Here is a 24,087-nt window from a genome sequence, read left to right as displayed (position 1 = left end):
TTTTCACCAATCTTCCCCACCAACTTGTTCCCGTCAGTGCATTGACACAGCCTCAACATGGTATATCAGGTGTCCTGCTAGGGCCAGTGACCCTGATTTTATCACGCTGTATATTTTACATGAATAATGTCAGCGAACCACAACGCTGAATGAAAGGCCTGAACTTCTACTTACATGCCAATACATCTGTTACTGCTACGAGAGTTTTGCTCCTGGCACATTGCTCAGACTTAAAAGCCCACAGAAGGCATTCCCTATTCTTCCCCTGCAGAGACTGAATTAGGCCCAAACAAACCCTAAACCACAGCAGAAGGTCTGCTAAATGGAATATCAATAGAGTCTCTGGTACTCCAGCCCCACAAATCTTCCCAAATGTGGAACGGAGCGGTCGATTCTGCGTTAGATTAGAGGAAAGGGAGCATAAACCCAAACCCATGAAGAAGTAATCTCTCTCTTTTATTCGTCTTTCGCGTGTCTGAAAGTGTCTGTGAGTGTGTGTGACTTCTCTGTCGCCAATGTGGAACGCACATTGAGATTTCCGCAGCCGGAAATCTCGGCAGTTGGAAAGGAACAAGGAAGGGTTGGGAGTGCTGCCCTTTCTTAGGGGTCACGGGGGGTCAACCACATTCCCAGGACATGACTTTTAGGGACTTAGGCGATGTGCATGTGATTCACCTTATAGGTTGATTTGGATTCAGTAAGCTGTAATGCCACCAAAGCTCACCCTTGTCAAAAACAGTCCCATAGATCAGACAAACACAAAAGTGAAAATATACAAAAATAAAACTGTATGGGTTTATATCTGCTCGGAAACATTAAACATTTCCGAAATCCCTTCAAAAAGGAGCTGATGAAACAACAAAGAATGACGATAGGCAGCTCTCCAGTGGAACAATATGCGTGAGGAAGTGTGTCTGCATGCTACATGTCACGACGCACCATAAGTGGATTCTCTCCCCTTTCCCCCCGCCTCTTTTTAAATACATTACAGCTCTCTCTTCTCCCCCCGTACCACAGAGATCAAAGAGGAAGAGGAGGAGGCTGGTTCGTGTTCACTCTCAATAGTGTGTATTGACATTTAAGACAGCCACAGAGGCATGCTCCAGTGCCTGCGAGCATACAAGACAGAGAGGAATCCCTGGGTCCCCTGACTGAAACCTGCTGGGGTAGGAGACGTCTGTCCCGCTGGCTCATCCACCACCGCCAGTCAGACAGCCAGACAGCCAGGCAGACCAACAGAACGGAAAAGCGAGTAGGAAGAGGGCAGGGTGCACTTAGTCTATAAAACCTGATTGAACCAGAACTCACACAACTGTAATTGGTCTCGATTTGAATCGACTCCAAGAAATAGACGAATGGATCCCAAACATCAAGTGTTAGAGAGAGAGAGAGAGAGAGAGAGAGAGAGAGAGAGAGAGAGAGAGAGAGAGAGAGAGAGAGAGAGAGAGAGAGAGAGAGAGAGAGAGAGAGAGAGAGAGAGAGAGAGAGAGAGAGAGAGAGAGAGAGAGGCTCACCCCCACCACTCCACCCTGATAGGATAATGCAGCTTTCTCCATCAGCAGTTTGTAGCTGTGGGTCCCATGGTGGTGGTGATGGGGAAGACAGAAGGAATGTTGAGATGGTAATATTACACATCAAAGACAAGGGTGCGAGGTGGTGAGAGAGAGAGCAGGCTGAGCTTGGGCTGCCATGCAGCTTGCCACACACACATAGACACACACACACACACACAAACGCAGTGACGTTTATGTGAATGAATGCAGATGTGCATGCGTGTGCCACATACGTATGCACACATTCACTCTCACACACAAACATGTGCACACGCACATATTCACACATTCCAACAGAAACATATCATCAAACTTGCGTGAACATAGACAAATAAGCACAGAGACACAAATCCACACACAATCACAAATTCACACAAACGCACAACACTTTTCGAGGTGAACGTTGCCGATCACAGCCACGTGAGAGATGTCTCCAGCTGCACTTTGAGGCTGCGTGGGAGAGCGGGAGGATTTAGTCTACCCTTTAGTAACGTATTGGGGCTGCCTGCTCCATTTACACACCGTTAAGCTCACAGGTGCACGCGGCTCTAGTCAAACACAGACCTCCGCCGAAGCCATAACACTGGGCTCGCTATCAAAAGCCTCACTGTGTTTTTTATGTTGTCCTGCTGCCCGTTAAACACACAGACACCACCACGTTAACAGATCCAGGCTCAGTTCAAGGGGATTGAGTGTACGTTTCACACCCGTAATGCCTGGTCCCTGTTACTGCGTACCTGTAAACGTGTGTGTTAGACCTGCGAGTAAGTAGTACCAACTCAGTGATGTTCACTTAAGGGTCTGTCCTCATATAGCCATTAGAATTAACTTTTGTTGAAAAATTGGTAAAAAGGGTAACCTGGCCAAGAGGGCAGCAAATCACAGGGAAAGGAGCAAAAAGGCAAATCAGGTGCAAAGACAGCAGCCAATAGTGTTCTGTTCCATCAGTCACGTGATCACATTGGTCAAACCAAAATAATAAAGGTAAGATTGGAGCTTCAACCTTTACAATGCTTTGTAGGCAAGATGTTATGCAGCTATTCAACTTCTTCACTCTGCATTTGTTTACCTTTGCTGTTTGGTTCTTAGCTACCAGGGGGCGACCTGATATCCTTCTTTGCACAATGATGGTTGTGCAAAGAGTGGCACAGAGGACTGCTTTCTAAATGCTTAACCATATGTTTCTACAAGTTTGAAATGTTTCTCGGCCCTTTTGGACTGCAAACTGGTTTAGAAAAAAAGAAGAAGAAGCCCAACCAGCAGAGTTATGTCCTCATGCATTCTTCTGCTGATTGCCATCCCTGAACCAGCATGCATACACTTCCACTTACATGTTCTTTATTCTACAGACGCTTTTGGGCAAAGCCACGTCCAAGTGAGGCTGCGAACAATCAAAGCATGCAACGCAATCAATATTGGAACCGCTACAACTGAAGTGCGGCACAGCGTTTGCTAAATAACCTGATACACGTGCTAAAGCTGTAGGAATCAGAAACATGCCTGTTGGTCTCCATGTGACCTAGACATCCGAACAACGGAGCAACGTTTGAAGTAACGTGTTAATTGACATCCGCTGGCTTTCTAAAATGGACTAGAGCCACTTGTCATCAGTCCACTTCCCAAATATGAGGGCGGATATTGGTCTGCGATACGTCACTTGTCACCGTAGTGGACCAGCAGCCGGTCAGTGACGCTCACTGTATTAGGGCAAATGGGTTAAGCTTTGAACTTAAAAAGCTGCTAGGGAAATGGTGTCACATCAAAGGCGTGTGTAGCATATGAGCTTCATTAGCAGCATACACACACAGCCATGGGGCGTCCAGAGAGAACCACTCACTGTTAAAGTCAGACCTTGCACGTCCAAGTAGTTACTGCAACATGTGGCCTTGTAATGAAAAAGAGACTAATGAACTTACACGCACACACACATGCACACATGCACACATCCCTACAGACACGCACAAGCACGCATGTGCGCACACAGCAGGAAACTATTGTTAGTGAGAGATTCCACCAACTGTTCTCGGTGACCCCTGCTTTGAGGTGACCCCAAGCATGCAGGAAATGCCTGCCGGCAACTTCCTTGCCCTTTTAAGAATTTGGAACCTTGGTGGGGAAGAAGATCAGGGGAGCGAGGGAGAGTGGGGGGAGGGGGGGGGGAGCAGGACCGTGGGCAGAAAAGAAAGCAGGAATAGGATTTGGTAAGAGAGCAGAGATACAGAGAGAATTGAGAGAGCTGGACTGAGAGAAGATAAAATAGAACAGGAAGAAGAGCTGGAGAGAGAGCACTGAAGAGTGAGAGCCGGCAAGAGACTTGAAGAGAAAGAGCGGGACAGAGCTGAAGAAATAGAGAGAGCAGGACAGAGCTGAAGAAAGAGAAAGTGCAGGAAACAGCTGAAGAGAGAGAGAGAGCGAGCAGAACAGAGCTGAAGAGAGAGAGAACGGGACAGGGAGCTAAAGAGAGGGGGAGAGCTTAAAATGAGAATGGGGGGGATCTCATTTAACGATAGGGCTACGCAAATCTACACAACCTGCTGAAGTAAATGCCATTGGAGGCAAACATATGTAGGCCACTTCCTGACAATCTCTTAAATCTACAATCCCCATCTGCTGAATCTATGAATGACTGAGGTTTCGCCAGGGCAACCAATCTGCGACCGGAACAGGAATGCTTCTTGTGTTTGTCGGCCATTGTTTGCTCTGTGGAGCCGGTGCTGTTTTTTGTAACCCATAATTGTATTCACGTTGTCGAAAGCTCACCGTGCAATTACACAATGGAAATGTTAGCTTTACTAAATTACACATTGCTTCTGGCAACAGTCCAATCGGGCGCCATGATTATCTTATCAAGTGACATGCGCTCCCTTAGGGGCCCTTGAGTAGTCATGGGAGGGAGGGAAGAATCTGTTTTGGATCTAGCCGAGTTCCTCTCCAAAAGGTGAATGCCATTATGGCCTTGGTTAACTGGAGTTAAATCATGAAATATGAAACCCTTTTAAAACGCAGTGCGAGGTGGAGCGGACCCAAACAGCCCCAGCCATGAGGGCTGTAGGACCCTCTCCAGAGGAGTCTGTCTGGAGATATGTATGGTCGATAACCGGTCCTAGTTTGGAGGGTCTTTCTCAGCAATCCTTGTCTCGAGAGGCATGTGTTCGCTGCTAGGCTCCCAGAAGGACAGCTGCCCCAGAGGTTATGTTGTCAATAACAACCGTGGAACTTTCTCACACTGTAACCCAGTATTCCCAGAGAAAGTTTGAGAGAGTGAGAGGATCATTTCCTTCAACAACTACACCACTTTGCTGAGCTGATCTTAAAGGAAATAGGGGTCTTTGGGCAGCCTCTCCTCTTGACTTAACCCCCCCCCCCCCCCCCCCAAACCACCACCCCCCTGGCCTTCCAGTAGGGGCCTGCCGTGCCGGAGAGACAAGGAACAGTCAATGGGAGCTCTCAGGTATCAGTTACCTCCTAGAGTATCAAACAGCCTGGTGGAGGCAGAGAGCAGCAACGACGGGCTCCTGTTTGTTTGTTTGCTTTGGTGGGGGCAGGACTCCCCTGGCGAACCTCAAGAGGAGACGGACCTAACTGGGAAAGACGATCCAGTCAGGCCGGGAGAGAGAGAGAGAGAGAGAGAGAGAGAGAGAGAGAGAGAGAGAGAGAGAGAGAGAGAGAGAGAGAAAAAAAAACCTTACTAATGCTGAAAAGACCACGAGGTGTAATGAATGAGCTGTCGCTGGTTCATTTCATTGGATGGAAGACTTGATTGCTTGGCATTTTGACAGTATTATTTTGTATGATTTTATGCCCATGTATGTATCTGGATGGGACAACAGTGGGTTCAGAACATGAAAGAATGACATTTAGCATAGGGGTGCATTTGATGACAAAGCAGGCGTTTCATTGGAATTTTTCCCCCATGCACTGAAACCATTGGTTTGACCCATGAAAGTGACATGGGGTGTTCATGGTGCTTTATAGGCGCGGCCTTCAAGGCCTCTCCCTCTGCTGCTGTCATGTCAATGTCACTGGTGGACAAGAGAGGAAACAATGCAGGAAGCAGACAAGGGGCTTCCCAGGGCTTTTAGCAGGGGGATTGCGATGCTGCAAGAAGGCCCTTGTCATGGTAACAACTGCCGAGGCATAAGACATGCACACTGGATGGCTGACCCGCTAGGAGAACCCAGGAGGAATGTTTCTTAGCTACGGAGAGAGAGGACATAGGCGTACATTATATTACGTACATTCAAATGAAGGTTTGTTTGCGGAGCGATCCACAAGTGTGTGTTCCAGAGGGTGGACCGTAAAGGGCAATCAAAGAGACCTATCGTTCCAAGCACACAAGCGCTAAAGAAGAAGAAGAAGAAGACGGGGGAAGGAACCAGAGGAGCACGGAGCCATAACTCATGCAAGGGAAAGCAGAGCGTTTCAAGGCTATTTTGAGTTCCCAAAGTAGTGGAACATGAGGCTTGGGATGGACCCCGCGCGGTTTTCCTTTCTAGACGCACTTAGGCTAACAATACGGCCAGTGTAACGTCACACCGCATCTGCACATGCTTCCTGACATTCGCGACCCTGCCCCGCAACTTCAGAAGCCTTATTTACATGAAAAGCAAGCGTCCAGAGAGGGGGTTGGGCTTGAGCTGGCTCATGAGAGGTTGCCAAAGAACCAAACTGACTATTTGCTAAGCTAAATCTTCTTTACTACCCCCTGATGCCCGAAGTCATCATGCCTTGCATTGAAATGGACTGTTCAACCCATACCCCAACTCTTTGATTGTAGGAGGGGTTAAAGAGGAGAGGGTGCGATTGTGTGTATGAATGTGTTGGATGTGGGAAAGGTGTGTGATTGTGTTTGCACGTGTGTGTGTGTGTGTGTGTGTATGTTTGTGTGTGTGCATGTATAGGTGAAAAAGTGTGTGTGTGTGTGTGTGTTTCTGTGTGTGCATGCGTAGGTGAAAAGGTGTGTGTGTGTGTGTGTGTGTGTGTGTGTGTGTGTGTGTGTGTGTGTGTGTGTGTGTGTGTGTGTGTGTGTGTGTGTGTGTGTGGGAGGGGAGGGCTACAAAGAGCCTCTGTTTGGGCCTAAGAGTGGGGTTACCTGCTCTGCTCTCTGCGGTGAGTTCAAATTTCACACGTCACATGTGCATGACCTTGCACATATATGCATATATTTTCCCTCCTGCTTGCAAGCTTGTATGTTGCTCACCCATGTGCATGTTTGTATGCGCGTTTGTGTCTGTGTGTGAATCTGTCTGCATGTCTATGCAATCCTATCAGGACAAGTGATATTGTATGTCGTTCCGAAGGGGAGGAATTGAACAAAAGCGTCAACTGACACTCCTATAACCTGCTAGAGCATCGCCTTGACAAGCCATTGTTAGAACGAGTGGAAGGACAAAGAGATGTTGTTGAAAACTGGACCGTGATGGAAAGATTCCTAACCCCCTTTTTAATGAGACAATATGCAGACGCATGGTTTCTTGTGACAATCGGTTACAGCATTCAGGGCATTTTTACCTTTACGGATGGGATTCCTATATGACGAACAGTGAGGAGTCACTGTTTCTCTGCAATGTTTAAGTTAAGTGGAATGCTGTGGATTCTGTGTCGACTGCTTACGAAGGTTTGCATTTTTTTATGAAAGTTGATGCGACCACCAATTTGAATCCTAATCCTTCTTTCTTTGTAATTTTCAGTGGAGCAATCTCACCGCTAATTTTAAACTAAAACAAATGAAATCAATCTCCTAAAAGCTGCGGCCAGGAAAATCAGATCATAGTTATTGCTGCCCAAATAAGGCCAAATATCGCCAGTCCAATCAGCCTGCTGTAATTGTACGACGTAACTGAAATCTACTGAACAATTTGCTCCTACAACAAACAAAACATGTATTGGTTTCAAGTTCAGAAAGAAAGCAGTGAGAAGCTTATTTCTGCGGGCGTTGTTGTTGGATATAGGACAGCAAAAGCACAGGATTTCACTGCCATTTGCTATCCATCAAAGGGGAGAGTCTTCCTGGCTGGACACCCTATCCTCTCCTTTAGGAACCGAGTGTGACAACTCCCAGCACTGCCAGTTTTAGAGCGCTGGAGCCCAGGCTAAAGCAAGGGCCCTCAGCCAGAGAGGTATAAAATGTTCAGTGAAAACAGATACCATGATGGGGGTTGCAGAGTGACAGGGAGATGGAGGCCACGCTTAACCTGTAAACCAGGTGGACCTCGCTCACAATGAACTGGAAAACAGCCAGATCTTTTTAGGCCAACAGCACTGGTGGTTTTGAAGGTAATGTTTGAAGGTAATGTTACATTTCACAATAGGGGTTCTTATCTTATTATTAGAGACCCAAAGACCCAAAGTGTGTCCCAAACCATCAAGTTAGAGAGGGTCATACTGACAATGCACATAGTTAGTGACAATTTCGTGTTGAAAGCATCATCCGTGTGACCAGTTTCTTGAGACAAAAACATTTAACCCATTGTTTTACACTAATGCTCGTGGTTTTGGAGTTATACTCCTGATTTACAGTGATAATCGTTTTCATTTAAAGTGGTGGCTGCTGAGTAATATTCAATGTTGACAGTAACAGTAATATGATATCGGTTTTTTTGAAAGGTCCCTTGTGTTCCCTAGCTTCTTGCCAATATCCCCTTTTTGCACATTGACCGGAAGAAAGACTTCCTTTCCCACCCTGTTTTGTGTGTCTGTGTGTGTGTATGTCAGTCAGAGAGTGGGGAAGTGGCGAGAGAGAAGACAAAGGCAGCGACCAGCATTACATAAATTTCAGGAAAGTCCCTATGCCCCCATCGTCCAAATACTCCAAAGACTTAAAGCTCCTGGGAAAGTGTTGCTGGTGATGTCGCATGAGATAAAACGAGATAAAATTGGCCAAACACTTTCGAAACGTTCATTGCCTTACCAAAGGCAAAAAAACATTATATACATTGGTAAAAACTCTCTAAGTCACCTCACCTCAGTTATAATGGATAGAATGTAGGCGATCAATAGGCCTATTCCTGGATCCATAGCATCATTGTTAGGGATTTGGGAAAATAACTAGATTATACTTACAAAAATATAGATTGTTTAAATGCTGGTAATTGTCTCATCGTCCAACTACTCCAAAGACTTAAAGCTCCTGGGAAAGTGTTGCTGGTGATGTCTCAGGAGATAAAACGAGATAAAATTGGCCAAACACTTTCGAGACGTTCATTGCCTTACCAAAGGCAAAAAAACATTATATACATTGGTAAAAACTCTCTACGACACCTCACCTCAGTTATAATGGATGGAATGTAGGCGATCAATAGGCCTATTCCTGGATCCATAGCATCATTGTCAGGGATTTGGGAAAATAACTAGAGTATACTTACAAAAATATAGATTGTTTAAATGTTGGTAATTGTCTCATACGGAATATGAAAACTGGTCGATTATACCTACCGTTTATTAGGAGCATGGTTCTGAAAGAGTTGACAAGGCAAACAGGCCTACTAAGTGTTGAGCCATCTGAAATTCTCAGTTTAGGTCAACGGTTGCCAAACAAAGACCATCACAAAACAGGTCTTGTTTGGGAAGGTTCTTTTAAGCAGTCCAAGTTTTGCTTGACAATCAAACTAACATGGTTAAAGATCACATGACATTTGCAGAACGGCTTAGAACGGCTAATTCCACCACACCTGGTGGCATGTCATGGGACCTTTAAGTCTCTATTTATTTACAGCAGTCATAACTGTCCTGTCTTCTCAACTTAACATACAAATGACAGTGTGTCTCTAATCTAAAATACAAGTTATTTGTTATAACAAGACATCAAATGTTTTTCAGCGCGCAGATCTACTTTTAAGTGAAACAAGTATCGATGTCTTTAGGACGCTCATTATGAAGTTATACAATTAGCTCCTGAGCAGTGCTGCCTCCAGCTGGTAATTTTGGGGCATTACACACTTGTCACCCCTGTTAATTTCCACATTATCGAAAGACAAAGCATGTCTAGTCACAAAAATATATATTGTGCGAATACATGGTGTTAAATGAACCATTTTAATCAAGCACAAGACATCCAAAGAGTACAATGTCAATAGAAAAATAAAAATTGCCTTCAACAGGGTCTGATTAAATTAGATTTTGGCTCTTCTTTGACCAACACTTCAAAACAATAAAATGTACAGACTTCAAGTGAATTTCAAAATATGAATCTTAATTCCTTCAGCATCAAAGAGACATTCATTAAGCTTATTGTTTGGTTCCCATGTAGTCAGTAGTTCCCTCCTCGTCAAACAGAAGATGAATTCTTCCCTTATAAAGAAGGTCTAAAAGTGTGAACACACCACATGACAGAACAAAGCCATGCTCTAGCCCAGAAGGGCCAGCAACAAGTAAAGTTTAAGAGGATGGATGTTTCTCGTGGAAAGGGAATCATGCATAGTCATGGCCTAAAGGAACAGGGCAAAACAGAGGAATTCTGAAAAGGTACAATGTGTTTATTGGAACACATTAAGTAATTTAACAGAACAGAATATTTCATGAAGTAGTGGGGTTTTTTGTGACACCGGCTGGAGCCAGCGTCTCATGATCCGCTGTTGAAAAGTAGTTTTTTATTTCTTTAAATATATTTTTTCTTGCAAATAAATATATATATTTTTATTGCTAAACAGGGAACCTAATATCTTGGCATCAAGTACAACGCCAACATACTGGCATAAATCTACATGTGGTACCTGATGGCAATGTCCAAGTAAAAAATTTAATGAAAATGTACTCATTCACACAAAGCTATGAAAAACCACAAATCATGAAATGAGCTTGAGTAAGTGTCATTTGAGAGAAAATTAGAACATCAATAAGCAAAATAATTACTTGAATGAAACGAAAACTTAGTTGTGTAATCAAATCAAATGAAAAAAAAATCACAATAAAAAAAGAAACGAAAAGCGCTTATTTACAAGTAGGGAAGAAAAATTCACATCACAGATTCATTCAGTTGTCGCCGCCGTTGGTTTGAGCCGAGGGAGTTGGGCCCCTACTCTCTGCCTCAGGAGACCCCTCCGCCTGTGGGTCCTAGAACAGGAAGTAAACAAACAGTTAATGCTGATTCTGATGGGTCAGTTAGAGCAGTCCATTTTTTTCTGAAAAGCAGACATAGCTGCTGTGATTAACAGACCGTTGTAATGAAACATTTTTCAACCGTAGAAACTAAACTACTCATTTTGAGCGGAAGCAGTACAATCTTTAAAAAAAAAAATATTATCTTCCCGTCATATTTTGTGTCTAATGATAGATTTCATTAGCAAGTAAACGTGTAGTAAGCGAGGGCGACGGGTCGTCAGGGTTTATTCCGCAGCTTTGACCAGCTCACTGCCCATCTTCCCTTACATGTTTCTGAATTCCCCAACAGTCTCTTTGGGGATGAAAGCGTCTACTAAACGACCATGGGAGTAAAATGGCGTCACCTTTCCGAGCGTGGCCAGCAGCTCTTTGACGGCGGAGGTCAGGCTGCCGGCACACGTGTTGATCTGCCGGTGGTAGGTGGTCTTCAGCTCCTCGGTGGTCTTCAGGGTCTCCTGCGTCAGGCCCAGCGTGCCTTTCACCTCCTCCAGCTCCTTGCTCAGCGCCTTGTTGGCCTGCTCCATGCTGCCCATGGCTTTGGTGTCCTCATCTAGGAGAGCAGAGTCAAGAGACACGAGAACTCAGGTTTGGGTCTGAGACAGAGTGAGGGAACTAATGTTGATTCATTTGCTCACAAGCAAGGAGATCTAGTTGATCTAATTGAGACACTATTAGATAGGTATATAACCCCATACAAACACACCAATAGCCTCTAAATACTCCATAATTCTAGGGGAAGATGGTGTTGTCTGGGCTTGCATCATATTGGGATATTGCAATCAAGGGAATACTTCTTCTTTTCATCTTCTCCTTCAAAAAAACCAAAAACACATACAACTAAAAACCCTAGCTGTTTGACTATCGCATAGACATGCATTATTCTTTTCTTACAAATAGCTACTGAATAATTTAAGTTTAACATCACAGCATTGCGACAAATGAACCCCACACCAGCTCACCACTGATAACATGTCGGGTCACTTTATGGCAACAATCCCACATGGAGGGAGAGTCAGGTGAAAGCCGACCAGGCGTCTATTAAGCAAAACTCAAATTGAGCCAGACACCGTCCCGAGGGACGTCTGGCACAGAGTGTAGCTTGCAGGTTTGAAAGTATATTGTATCTATTTATTGATCTGATGCAAATCTGTGAAGATTCAGAATCTCCACAGATGGCTATGGTTAAAAGACTTCTGGAACAGAGTGTAGCTTGCGATACAAGAACATAAATCCACTGGCACACACACAGTATTCCATCTCTCTGAGGGATCGTACCCATCTTGGCGTCGAGCATGATGAGCTTCTGCTCGATCTCCTCCCGGGCCTTCTCGCTCTTGTCCAGCTTGGTCATCATGCTGCCCACGTCCACCATGGCGCCGTTGAACACGATCAGACCCCCGGACTCGCTGGACTCGGCCATGGGTGGAGCCGTCAGGGACGGGAGCAGCGCCCGGTTGCCTGGGAGACAAGGTTCGGTTGATCAGAGTTCTGGATGTAGCCCTTCTTCTGCCCGTATCGAGACCCCGTCGCTTCAGACCGTCGAGAACAATTATTAAGTCGATGTCAACAATGATTATATAACATGTCGGGTCACTTTATGGCAACAGTCCCACATGGAGGGGGAGTCAGGTGAAAGCGAGACCAGGCGTTTATTTAGCAAAACTCAAATTGAGCCAGACACCGTCCCGAGGGACGTCTGGCACAGAGTGTAGCTTGCAGGTTTGGAAACATATCGGATCTATTTATTGATCAAATTCAAATCTGTGCAGACTATCCACAGATGTAGCCAATCTTCTCCCCATAACGAGACCCCGTCACTTGAGACCGGCGATAACAATTATTAAAAGGTGATGTCAACAATGATTTCTACTACGGTCAATCGTTTACATTCTACATTTCCTCCAATTTTCGTATTGTTTCGATTTGTAACTTCATCTATTTTCTGTAGTTCTTTGCATATTGTTATTAAAATGTCCCTGAATAAATTAACTTTCTTGAACTTCTGCTGCTGTGACAACAACATCACCCATCTGGTATTACCGTTCTAATGGTTACTGACCCAAAGAAACCCAAGCATATCAATTGAGTCATTCAAGAAACTTCACCAAAGATTCACAAAGCCAGTGGAAATAGAACCGAATATGGGCAAACTCCCTGGCCATGTTAACCATCTCTAGAAGGTCAGATGAGGAAGTGTGAGGCAGGTACTCACCCAGAAGGTGCTCCACCTGGGTGTCGATGAAGGAGGGCGGGGCCTCGTCCTTCCCCAGGTCCGTCAGCTTGCGGTAGTAACAGGACTCTTTGACCACCGGCTTATTTAACAGTTTCTTTACCTGGGAACGGAGCGACAGAGAAAGAGGGTTAAGTCATTTGGTGGAAAAGCTTGTGCTGGAGAAACATGGGACGGAGGTCTATTTAAGGAGAGGTTGGAGGTTGCTTTCAGCATGGAAATAAACAACCTTTCTTGTTCATATAAAAGGTCAAAAGAGGACACGTTGGGTCACTTTATGGCAACAATCCCACAGAGGGAGAGTCAAATGAAAGACTATCCCATGGACATGCATGCTTTCCTCCTAGCATCTACCGAATAGTTTACGTTTAACATCACAGCATTGGTTCAAATCAACCCCACACCAGCTCACCACTGATAACATGTCGGGTCACTTTATGGCAACAGTCCCAAATGGGGGGAGTCAGGTGAAAGCGAGACCAGACGTTTATTTAGCAAAACTCAAATTGAGCCAGACACCGTCCCGAGGGACGTCTGGCACAGAGTGTAGCTTGCAGGTTTTGAACTATATCACATATTTTTTATTGATCAAATGCTAAATCTGTGGAGATTTTCAAGAGGCTTAAAGGAAGAAGATATAAACAGGCAGTTGTGTGTCTGTGCGGGTTGAGTGCGTGATTGAGCGTACCTGAGCGCGGGAGAGGTGCAGTCCCAGTGTGTACATGATCTCCTCCAGGTCCCTCTCCATCAGGTAGCCACAGTGGCTCTGGTCAAAGTACACAAAGGCCATCAGCAGCTCCTTATTGTAGGTCAGCATCAGCTTCTTCTCCTTGTCCTGCAGGGGAGACGCCAGCCAACACTCAAGACCAACATACAACCGTTTTCTCATTTTCTCACTCGTTGTGGGCAGCATCTTGCTCGAGGATGATTGGGGTTCAAACCCAGAACCTCTCAGATGGATGTGAAACCACCACTGGACTTGCATGCCCTCTAATAATAGGCACTTTTTTGTAGTTGTTTTAAGCTTTCTATGCATTAATTACAAAAAAATAAAAGGGCCGAATGCTAATTAAGAGGAGGAACGATTTTGTTTCAGCTTAGAAAATAAACGTCCTTTCTAGGTCAAATATCAAACAAAAGATGACTTGTCGGGTCACTTTATGGCAACAGTCCCACATGGAGGGAGAGTCAGGTGAAAGCGAGATCCGGCGTTCATTTAGCAAAACTCAAATTGAGCCAGACACCGTCCCGAGGGACGTCTGGCACAGAGTGTAGCTTGCAGGTTCGGAAATATATCGTATCTATTTATTGATCAAATTCAAATCTGTGCAGACTCCAGACTCTACACAGATGGCTATGGATGGTTATGGTTAAAAGAGACTGCACAGATTACATGACTGTGTGTGGTTGTGAAAAGGCCCTAATATAGTTATGCTGCGTGTGGAAAACAGGAACCCACCTTAGAGGCCCTCTCCTTGGAGGCCTTGCCCTCGTCTTTGCGCTCCTCCTTGCGCTCCTTCTCAGTGGAGTCGTCGTCCTCCTTATCTGAGACGGGGAGAAGGCCGTAATGTGGTCAGTTCATCACCCCGATTCAGAGCCTGTATTTTGCCTTGTCTTTTGTCAAACACTTTGTAGGTGCTGCATAAAAAAAGGGGCTACATAAATAAAGCGTTTATAGTCATACGCATTGAGCGGGTGAAGTCTGAAAAACTAAGGAGACATTTGTAGGCAATGTATGAGCGTGTTCACAGTTAGTGTTTTGTTCCCTTAGGGGGCCAGATTAAAGGTTGTATCAGCGATGCTAGGCCGAAACATAAATGATCACATTCATCTGATCTTTCCTCACGATCCGCTAGCTGCCCGCCCCATAAGCAGGCCGTCAAAAAAACGTGTCTCTGTAGGCAGCCTATGCTCCGAGATCGTACACAAAAACAGATGGTACTCCCAACCACTCAAAACCAAAATAAATAGTATTCCAACCAACCGCCGACAAGGGGTGGGTGTTGTGGGGCTTTGCGCTGCGCTCATGATAGTTTTTACTGGATGCACGAAACACGGAAGGGAGGTGCGGGCTGGCTCTGTTTGGGATCTCGCTTCAAATACCAACAGAGAGAGACGTCTCCCAACATCGCTGATACAACCTTGAAGATAATCGAAATCAAGCTACGCAGGCCTCGGGTACATGAAGGGCTACCGTTGTCTTCCTCTTCGTCGGCGTCCTCGGCCTCCATGGGGTCATACTCCTCTGCGTTGGCCGTGCTGCCTTCATCCTCACCCTCCTCTTCCTCACGAGACTCCTCCTTCTTCAGGTTCGGGACCTTCTCCTCGCTCTTGGGATGGCAGATGGGCAGGGGGGTCAATTCATGCCGGTATCCGTCAGGATTCTGATGTTATTAATTAATTATTAATTGTTGATGGTACATCCTACAGGGGGTGCTATAGAGTATATTTGCCTATGGTCGACCTTTCTAGGTCAAATACAGGTAAAAAGATGACATGTCGGGTCACTTTATGGCAACAATCCCACATGGAGGGAGAGTCAGTTGAAAGCCGACCAGGCGTTTATTTAGCAAAACTCAAATTGAGCCAGACACCGTCCCGAGGGACGTCTGGCACAGAGTGTAGCTTGCAGGTTTGAAAATATATTGTATCTATTTATTGACCAAATGCAAATCTGTGCAGACTCCAGAATCTCCCCACCCACACGACGCGCTTACCTTCTTCTTCTCCTCGTCCTCCCTGGTCTTCTTCCCGGCCGGCTCCTCGCTCTCCTCCTCCTTCTCCTTCTTGATGTCGCGTTTCAATCCGCCCTCCTTCTTCTCCCCCACCACCACGACCGCCGTCGCTGCCGACGTAGCCGTAGCAGTAGCCGCCGCCAGCACCGTCACCTCCTTCTTGGCCTTCTTCTCCTTGTCCTTGTCCTTCTTCTCGTCCTTGGCGGGCAGCGAGGCCAGGGCCTTGTAGATGCGGTAGCCGAAGTCCCGCTGGAGCATCTCGTTGAAGAGCTCGGCGAACAGTGACACCTGGTGGTGGGATCCGATGAGAATGGGGATCAAAAAACACACAGTGTGAACGCAGTAGCGTTCAAAGAAGATTTGAAGTGCTCCTGGAAGGTAGGCTACCACAATGATTAACTATGTGTGTGTTGTACTACAAGATTGTAGTGTTGGGCTCTGTACCCCAAAACATTGTAGCTTGGGAAGGGGGGGGGTCTCACCTCAAAGGAGTGCTCCTTGTTGTCCTCCAGCCGGTAGTCCAGCAGCACGCTCAGAGACATGATGCTGCAGTCGAACTTGCCGTTCTTGGCGGCCCAGTTGGGGTACACCAGGATGGTGGGCTCCTCCGGCAGCACGTAGCGCCGCTCCCGCCGCTGGCGCTCCAGCTCCTCCAGCTTCCGCCGCTCCTCCTCCTGACACGCACCGAGATCACACGCCCTGTTTAGAGCTACCGCACACTGTGTGGGGTGTGCCTACAAGACGGATCAGTTCGCCTGATCGAAGGCTGGCTGGCATTACATACGGCGTCATCATGACTCCCGGACGGGTGAACCCTGATCTGGGACTTGGCAGTCCTGCTGTGTAAGAAGGGGGGGGGGGGCACAGAGCCTGGGCTGGAAACTGAAAGGGCAGATTTAAGCCTGGTTTTCTTTTTGCTGGGGAGATCGAGTTGAGAGCGAGTGGATGAAGCGTTCAGAAGGGGAAGTGTGTTACTACAGTGGCAAGTCTACACGGCGTTGACTTGAAACGTTTCCACTACCTTTTTACAGTTTTCAACTGCTGGTCGAGTTTGTGTCTACCCCATTACACGCTTAAAGATCCCGGCCTCAAACAACGTGATTGGTTTAAAAGGTTTAAACCAGATCCTTCATCTGGAAGTGAAACCACCACTAGACTAGCTGGCCCTCTAATAATATGCACTCTTTTGTAGTAGTCGTTTTTAGTGTCCGTCTTATGCAAGAATTTGGGGGCTGAGTTCTAATTATGCAGAGGATGTTGTTTCCGCATAGAAAATAAACAACCTTTCTAAGTGAAACGTAGGTCAAACGTAGACATGTTGGGTCACTTTATGGCAACGATCCCACATACAGGGAGAGTCAGGAGAAAGCCGACCAGGCGCTTATTTAGCAAAACTCAAATTGAGCCAGACACCGTCCCGAGGGACGTCTGGCACAGAGTGTAGCTTGCAGATTTGGAACCATATCATACCCATTTATTGATCAAATGCAAATCTGTGCTGACTCCAGGATCACCACAGACGGCTTTGGATGGCTGTGGTTCAACGCGGCCACCATGAAAGAGCAGCCCTACCTCTTTATCCTCCTCCTGCGGGAGCTCCTCCTCCTCGGGGACCTTGACCTCGGGTTTCTCCGGCTCCTTGGCCTCCTCCACCTGCTCCTCCACCTTCAGCTGCTTGGTGAGGCGGGCGATCAGCTGGGACTTGAGCCCCTTGGAGCTCAGGGAGCGACAGTCCAGCTCCTTACGGAGGTCGTTCACCTGCGAGGGGGGAGGAGAGAGGTCAGAGGGGGGGACTCTCCGGATTCAGAGAGACACAGGGATACTTTTGAAAACTACATTTTTGAATTCAATGTCTCCAAGACTAAACTAGCCTGGAGGTATGCAAGTTCTTGTTGCAGAACAACCCGCCGTACCTTCATGGACTTTGGGTCGAGCTTATCCCAGTGGGTTGGTATGGTGACCTCCTTAGCATCTTCCTCGTCCTCCTTCTCTTCCTCCTTCAAGGGAAAACGGTTCAGATGGATGGATAGATGGAGAGAAAGAGCGACAGAACGGGAGACACACAGGAAAAAGGAGAGAGAGAGAGAGAAAGAGAGAGAGAGAAAGAGAGGGAGGAAGGAGAAGGGACAACACAACAGTCAGCACACACAGCTCCAGGCCTCCGGTGTGATTCAAAAAGAGTTGACGTGTGCAAAAAGCAGGGTCACATGATCGTGTCTGTCATAGTCTCTCTGCTGTGCTTTACTCCACTGCCACTGACGGATAACACAGGGAAGCTCTCCACTAGCTCTTCTAAACATAAAAATTAATTAAATTAAACAAATTAAAAAAGGAAATGTCCCCCCACAACCCCAGCGGCCAATCAATGCAGTTCTGTGGAACACAACAAAAAAAATAAAAAAAATAAAAATGACCAGGTGTGTCCAAAGGGTGTGTAGGTACATCAGGTGACCTGGAGCTGTTCTCTGAATGGAGTGTGAATGGGTGGGTGGGCCTAGTATGGTCTATGACTGGGTAGAGGGGGTGGGAGGGGCGGGTATCTTGGGAGGACTGTTCCCATAGAAAATAAGCCATTCGTCCAACCAACTGCAGTGGAAGAACCAAGTTCTACATGTAGCCCCAAAACAATAGCAAAAAAAACAAGTGCAGACAGGACACAGGACTTAGGGGTGGGGTCTGGGGGATGGTCACTTTTTCCCAAGTCAGCCGATATCAAATTGATCTTCTACATAGCACACACACACTCACACAAACTAGACCAAAAACATTACGCCCTCACACAACTGACTCTACAGATTCCAGCTAAGGTTGAAACAATCAAAAATGGTTCCCAACACCAACGTTTAAATGAAACCCCAATCGACCCTCAAACCCACATTTCTGAGAAAACCATTTGATAGCAAGCCACGTTTGATGGATCATCATCATAGTTATTTAAGGAATTAACGAGGGTAGTTTTCATCCCGTTTTAAATTGCGTTAAGAAAGCTGGAAGCTGTGTCATCAGCTGGGACCGCGTGGTCATTTTATCAAATGGATGCTAGTCTCCCTCTCCTTGGGACAGTACGTGTCTTGTCAGGTGTTGTGGGGCAGAGTGAAGGATGCAGACAGAGGAAAGGGGAGGGGCAGGGGCAGGGGACACAACAGCAGGGTAGGGAGGGCTTGAGGGCAGGCGTTTGATGGTGCGATAGTGTGTGCCTGTGTGTTGACGTGTGACATCTCTGTGTGCGAGTGTCTCACGTGGGTGTGTATGAGTGCATGTGGTGGTGTTTGTTTTTAGCTGTGTTTTGTGTGGTAATTCCTGTGCCTTCCTGTGAGAAGCGGAAATGAGAAGAGAGGGATTAGCGGGTTCAGTGCCTGTTCTCCATCCGCCTCCTTTCGCTCGGCCGACAGCTTCTCGGCCAGCTGCTCCCGGAGTCGCCGCGAATGCCCCTCCCACTCTGAGCGGGTAGGAAGACAATGCCACACATCCGGGAGAAACAAAACCACTGTCTCCACATGTGCGGGGACTGTCCGCCCCTTGTGACTCTCCTCCGGCCGGTGATAGCGAATCTCTGCAAAGCGATACCTGTCGCAAAGGAAGAGGGCGCATTGGAAAGAAACATTCTCGTCAGGACACAGAGAGATAGAGATAGGAAGAGAGAGAGAGAGAGAGAGAGGCAGAGGCAGGTTGGACGAGGACAAGCCTTCTATTCCCCCACAAATAGAGCTAGTCCTGTTTCCCCCTCCGCGCTTCATTACTGTCAGCCCTCTCTCTCCTACGAGTAAACAAACCCAGGCTGCATCTCTCCATCAACTAGCAGGGACTTAGTAGGTTAGGGTGGCCAATTTGACAATAAAAGCCGACATGACAGTTACAAAGGAAACAAAAGTACACAAATCAAAAACACGACCCCATCGGGTTATTCCCTCTCCGGCCAGCCAATTAGAAGAGCACTCTGCATCTAACACCAGATTATGGTATGTATGCGCTGTAGCGCAGGTAGCTGGTTGGGGTTTGGGGGGAGGGGGGGGAGGAGTGGTTGTGAGGAGTAGAGACAGAATGAAAAGAACACAATGAAGTGGAGTTAAATATGCAAGATATTTAACCAGAGCCCATAGAACCACCAAACGACGACAACAACAGAAAATAATGGCGGCGTCTCCCGGTCTTCCAGTCCACTGCTCATCCAGCCACAGAGAATCATCAAGGCACGCCATCTTTCATCAGATCCATGTGTGAGTGTGTGTATATGTAGATTTATATACATATACGTGTGCATGTATAGAGAGGCAGGACAACACGCACACAAAAGCGACGACGCTTAAATAAATATAAAGTAGCAAATCAAAAAATCACAGTTATCATTAATATGAAGAAGAACAGAAAATAGCAACCGGATGTGACGAAGAGAAGAAAAACAATCGCTTGCCGAAGTTATACATTCATGCAGCGTTTGAATTTTGGATTTTTAGCTTTGCCTTTTTTTTCTTTTTTGCTTGCTTGAATCGATTCACGAGAGGTCTAACCGTGGTAGGGTGAGGTGGCGGACAGAAGGTACTTACCACTGGGTGCACAGACTGAGGTCTATGCCAGTGAGGGCCTTGCAACAGCGTATGGCTGTCTTAATGAGGACAGAGGGGTCCGTCTCCGGCTCGGCTCCGTCCAGGGAGGGGGACCAGTGGCCCCCGATGGCCATGGCCTCGTCTTTCCCCCTCATCCCCACCAAGAACTGCACACGGAGAGAGGGACGCACGCGCACACAAACAAATCAACAAGAAGGATAAAAAAACAGTGATTGTGATGATCAGGACGGGATGAGAAACCAAAAGTAATAATTAAAAAAAAGTAAAAAATAATGATTTGGTCATGAGTATCAGAGGAGAGACTGAAGAGGCTATAGAGAACGCCCGTTGAGAAAAACATCCGATGTATTTCTTTCACAAACACACGATGAGAATTCAGCGATGGAATAAGATTAAGACCTCACGGTTGGTGCTCTGCTACGCTACTCAAACCGCCCAGACGCCACCATTACCTCCCTCCCTCCCCACGAAGGAAGCACACGTGAGGGACGCTGCGATGGGCGTGCGGTGTACCTTAATGAGTCTAGCCGGATGCTGGAAGGCATCTCGGAGTTCCTGAGGGTCCTCGGCCAGAGCGCAGGACTTGTGGTAGAGCTCCTCTAGGCCGGGGTTAGCGAGCAGCATCACCTGCAGGACCAGACACGGACATCAGCCAGGAATACGAGCGCAAGGCATAGACAACAACAGGACCACGACTCCGTGAGCAGGGCCGTATTGTGACCGAGCCACTAGTTCCAGGCAATCTGGATAACAACCAGAGATAAAAAATGATAAAACAAGTATACTGGAAATAACTGGGTCACACAACAAAAGTAAGGTGCTACTATTTTACTATCAAAGTGATCTAGCTTTAATCCACAGCGATTTATGTTTAATTTGTTGATGGGAGCCAGTAGGAGTTGACTCCTGATGCCCAGGGATGCCTATATTTGTCTCCCCCTTTTATTTCCCCCCGACAATTCGTGCTCAACCAGACCCATCGGGACACCGTGATATCTAACGTCACCCAACAGCCGGTCCCACCTTGGCACTATAGGTGTGGTTGGCGTCGGGCGGGTCCAGCACGGCTGTGTTCTTCACCAGCGGGTCCACCTCCTTGTGCATGATATGGAAGTTGCAGTAGTTGCCGAACTGGAAGGGCCGCTGCAGGGGGAAGGCGTCCACCCAGGTGAAGACGGCGCCGAAGAAGTCGCTGGGGATGTACAGGCTCTGGTAGCGGCGGCGCAGCTCCATCATGTCGCAGTTGGAGCTTTAAGGACGCAGGAGGAAATACAAATAAGGCCTTTAGGGATGAGGCCCATCGTGGTGGAGATGACCACGTCCACATGGGTCCTTTGCATGACGTTTTGCAGAAACTACAACTAATAAAACCAAGATTTAACATATCCCCCTCCCCCACATGTGCCACTCACTCCCTTCCACGCTTCCATGCAGATTTATGATAAAACTAAGAACTAAACCAAATCATCCTGAAACAAGCAAATTAAACTCTAAACACACTACCACAAAGGAAGAAGAGATAATCGCGCTTCTTTGCCAATCATCTGCCAATATATGGTCAAATGGGCTAGCTTTAAATGAAGTAAACGCCCATAAAGAAACACACCCTAGCACTAAAACAACGCCAACATGGCCGACGGCGTGTTGCCTACTCACCCGTCCAGGCTGAACTTGGAGAACTGGACCGTGTAGCGAGGGACCACCCTGCGAGGCCTGCGGGGCGAGCGCTCCCGTCTCGGGGAACGCTCCCTGGAGCGCTTCCTGGTGGGTGAACGCTCCCGGGACCGCCGACGCTCCCGCTCCCTGTCACGGCTAGACCACAAAGGAATACAGACACGGTTAAACGTACAGTATGGAACAATTATAATAAAGTACGTGAAATCTAGAGTGTGTGACTAGAGCACTAGCCGGCTAAACTAAGTGTAAACTAACTAGAGCAGAAGACACCTAAACCTTGTGTCACTCGACCACTGAACTAAGTGTGTGATTAGAGCACTAAACAGATTAACTAGGTATAACTAGAGCAGAAGACAGCTGAGGTGTGACTAGAGCAGAAGACAGCTGAACTAAGTGTGTGATTGGAGCACTAAACAGATTAACTAGTCGTGACTAGAGCAGAAGACAGCTGAACTAGTCGTGACTAGAGCAGAAGACAGTTGAACTAGGTGTGACTAGAGCAGAAGACAGCTGAACTAGGAGTGACTAGAGCAGAGGACAGCTGAACTAGGTGTGGCAAGAGCAGAAGACAGCTGAACTAGGTGTGACTAGAGCACCAGCCAGCTGAACTAGGTGTGACTAGAGCACCAGCCAGCTGAACTAGGTGTGACTAGAGCAGAAGACAGCTGAACTAGGTGTGACTAGAGCAGAAGACAGCTGAACTAGGTGTGACTAGAGCAGAAGACAGCTGAACTAGGTGTGCCGCGTTTCCCGACCTGCGCTCTTCCTTGGGCCGCAGGATGAGCTCGGGGCCGCGGTCGATGCGGTTGGGGAAGCGTGGGGGCGGTTCGATGCGTCTGACGGGCTGCGGCTGGGGCATCATCCTCACTGGCGGCTGGAGCAGACCCCCGGAGAACACGTCCGGGGCGAACACAGGGGCCCCCCCTTCAGCACCACAGACGTGGAGAAATACAGAAACACTCAGTCAGTACAGAGAACGTTGTTTACAGAGTACGGTGGTATCCATTCATTTAGCCAATAATGGTGTCGACAGCAAAAATTACCTTTTTTAATTATTATTCCCAAAATGGTATGTTCTGTGATGAGTGGTGTGTAAAATATGCCGTTTAGTTGTCAACTTTATACAAAGAGTCCAGGTGGACAACACTGAGAGTGCGTACAGGACTGGCCATCTGGAGCACTGTATCTTATAATAGAGCGCCCTCGTGGGAATATAACACCTGGCCTGGCAGCGTTAACTCCAGGCTAGTGGCGCGAGACAGGACCACTGCATGTCGTGTCCCTAGGTTGGGTGCTACAATAGGGATCACTGCAGTCCCAGGCCAACACCAAGATTATAAACACTAAATTACTAAGTCAGGTCACGGCTACAGCCCATTACTTATGAATGCTTATCTTTGTGCGAATGTACTGTGATCGTGATGTATGAAACTATAATAAAGAAAATGTGAATGACTTATCTAAGAATATATATAGAAATATAAATACTTTACGGGACGGCTGCCCTGTGTGGTGGAAAACGAGGTCCTGGCTCAACATGGACCAACGTCCATCAACATCACATGATGGAGGGTCTCCTGTCTGCTTACCTTTGGGTGGGGGCTGGGGCAGCAGGGGCTGGGGTGGGTTCTGCAGGAGAGGGGCCAGAGAGGCGGCAGACATCTGGGGCTGAAGCAGGGAGGGTGGGGGGCCCTGGTTGGGGACGTTGAAGGAGTTGGGGGGAGGCAAGGACTGCATCATGGGCGGGCCCTGCTTCATCATGTTGGGTGGGGGCTGGTTCTGTTTGGAGGTGGGAGGAGATAAGGGTGGGGGTCTGATGTTATTGTCAGTGTCCAGAATGACAGCTACCTGTAATTCTGATTTGAAATTTTGGCAAAGTAATGTAGTAACATATTGAAGCCAATGCTTAAGAACGTAATAATATATGAATTCACTGCAACGTACAATGTTCCCACTCGCTGTAAAGCGATATCCACAAATTCTAATGAACTCCTTTCTGGACCACAGTGATTTGAATAGTGTATTTGGCTAAAGTACCAGCAGCAGATTATCAGACAGCCGGACACCATCACTATGCAGGCCTTTAGGACACAAGTCTTCCAGTGAGTTATCTTTTTAAATATACACGTCAAGTACATGAATGAGCGGATAGTGGGGTCAGGCATCTTTTTAGGCGATCCCCAAATGTAGGCTGCGGACACAGGTGTTTATACCTAGAACCCTTCGGT

At 47.1% G+C, this 24,087-nt stretch overlaps 1 protein-coding gene across 6 annotated transcripts in view; it reads right to left on the bottom strand.

The window, feature by feature from the left end:
- Positions 1 to 9,568: 9,568 nt before the first annotated feature.
- Positions 9,569 to 24,087, bottom strand: part of ccar1 (cell division cycle and apoptosis regulator 1) — an 18,202-nt gene continuing 3,683 nt past the window's right edge. For all 6 annotated transcript variants that reach the window (XM_030378631.1, XM_030378633.1, XM_030378632.1 and 3 more), the window contains exons 10-27: positions 23,449 to 23,638; positions 22,615 to 22,783; positions 21,839 to 21,994; positions 21,206 to 21,431; positions 20,696 to 20,809; positions 20,162 to 20,328; positions 18,974 to 19,184; positions 17,531 to 17,614; positions 17,190 to 17,375; positions 16,100 to 16,291; positions 15,600 to 15,905; positions 15,077 to 15,212; positions 14,342 to 14,427; positions 13,571 to 13,717; positions 12,865 to 12,985; positions 11,928 to 12,110; positions 10,997 to 11,202; positions 9,569 to 10,604 (exon numbers count right to left, since the gene is read on the bottom strand). In XM_030378631.1, the coding sequence (XP_030234491.1) occupies positions 10,524 to 10,604; positions 10,997 to 11,202; positions 11,928 to 12,110; positions 12,865 to 12,985; positions 13,571 to 13,717; positions 14,342 to 14,427; positions 15,077 to 15,212; positions 15,600 to 15,905; positions 16,100 to 16,291; positions 17,190 to 17,375; positions 17,531 to 17,614; positions 18,974 to 19,184; positions 20,162 to 20,328; positions 20,696 to 20,809; positions 21,206 to 21,431; positions 21,839 to 21,994; positions 22,615 to 22,783; positions 23,449 to 23,638 (2,961 nt within the window). In that variant the 3' untranslated portion in view covers positions 9,569 to 10,523. The remainder of the gene's footprint in view (positions 10,605 to 10,996; positions 11,203 to 11,927; positions 12,111 to 12,864; positions 12,986 to 13,570; positions 13,718 to 14,341; positions 14,428 to 15,076; positions 15,213 to 15,599; positions 15,906 to 16,099; positions 16,292 to 17,189; positions 17,376 to 17,530; positions 17,615 to 18,973; positions 19,185 to 20,161; positions 20,329 to 20,695; positions 20,810 to 21,205; positions 21,432 to 21,838; positions 21,995 to 22,614; positions 22,784 to 23,448; positions 23,639 to 24,087) is intronic.

Source organism: Gadus morhua, chromosome 15 (assembly GCF_902167405.1).
Source record: "Gadus morhua chromosome 15, gadMor3.0, whole genome shotgun sequence".
Taxonomy (NCBI): domain Eukaryota; kingdom Metazoa; phylum Chordata; class Actinopteri; order Gadiformes; family Gadidae; genus Gadus; species Gadus morhua.
The sequence above is the reverse complement of the archived record's forward strand: the minus strand, read 5'-3'. Positions and strand labels throughout refer to the sequence as shown.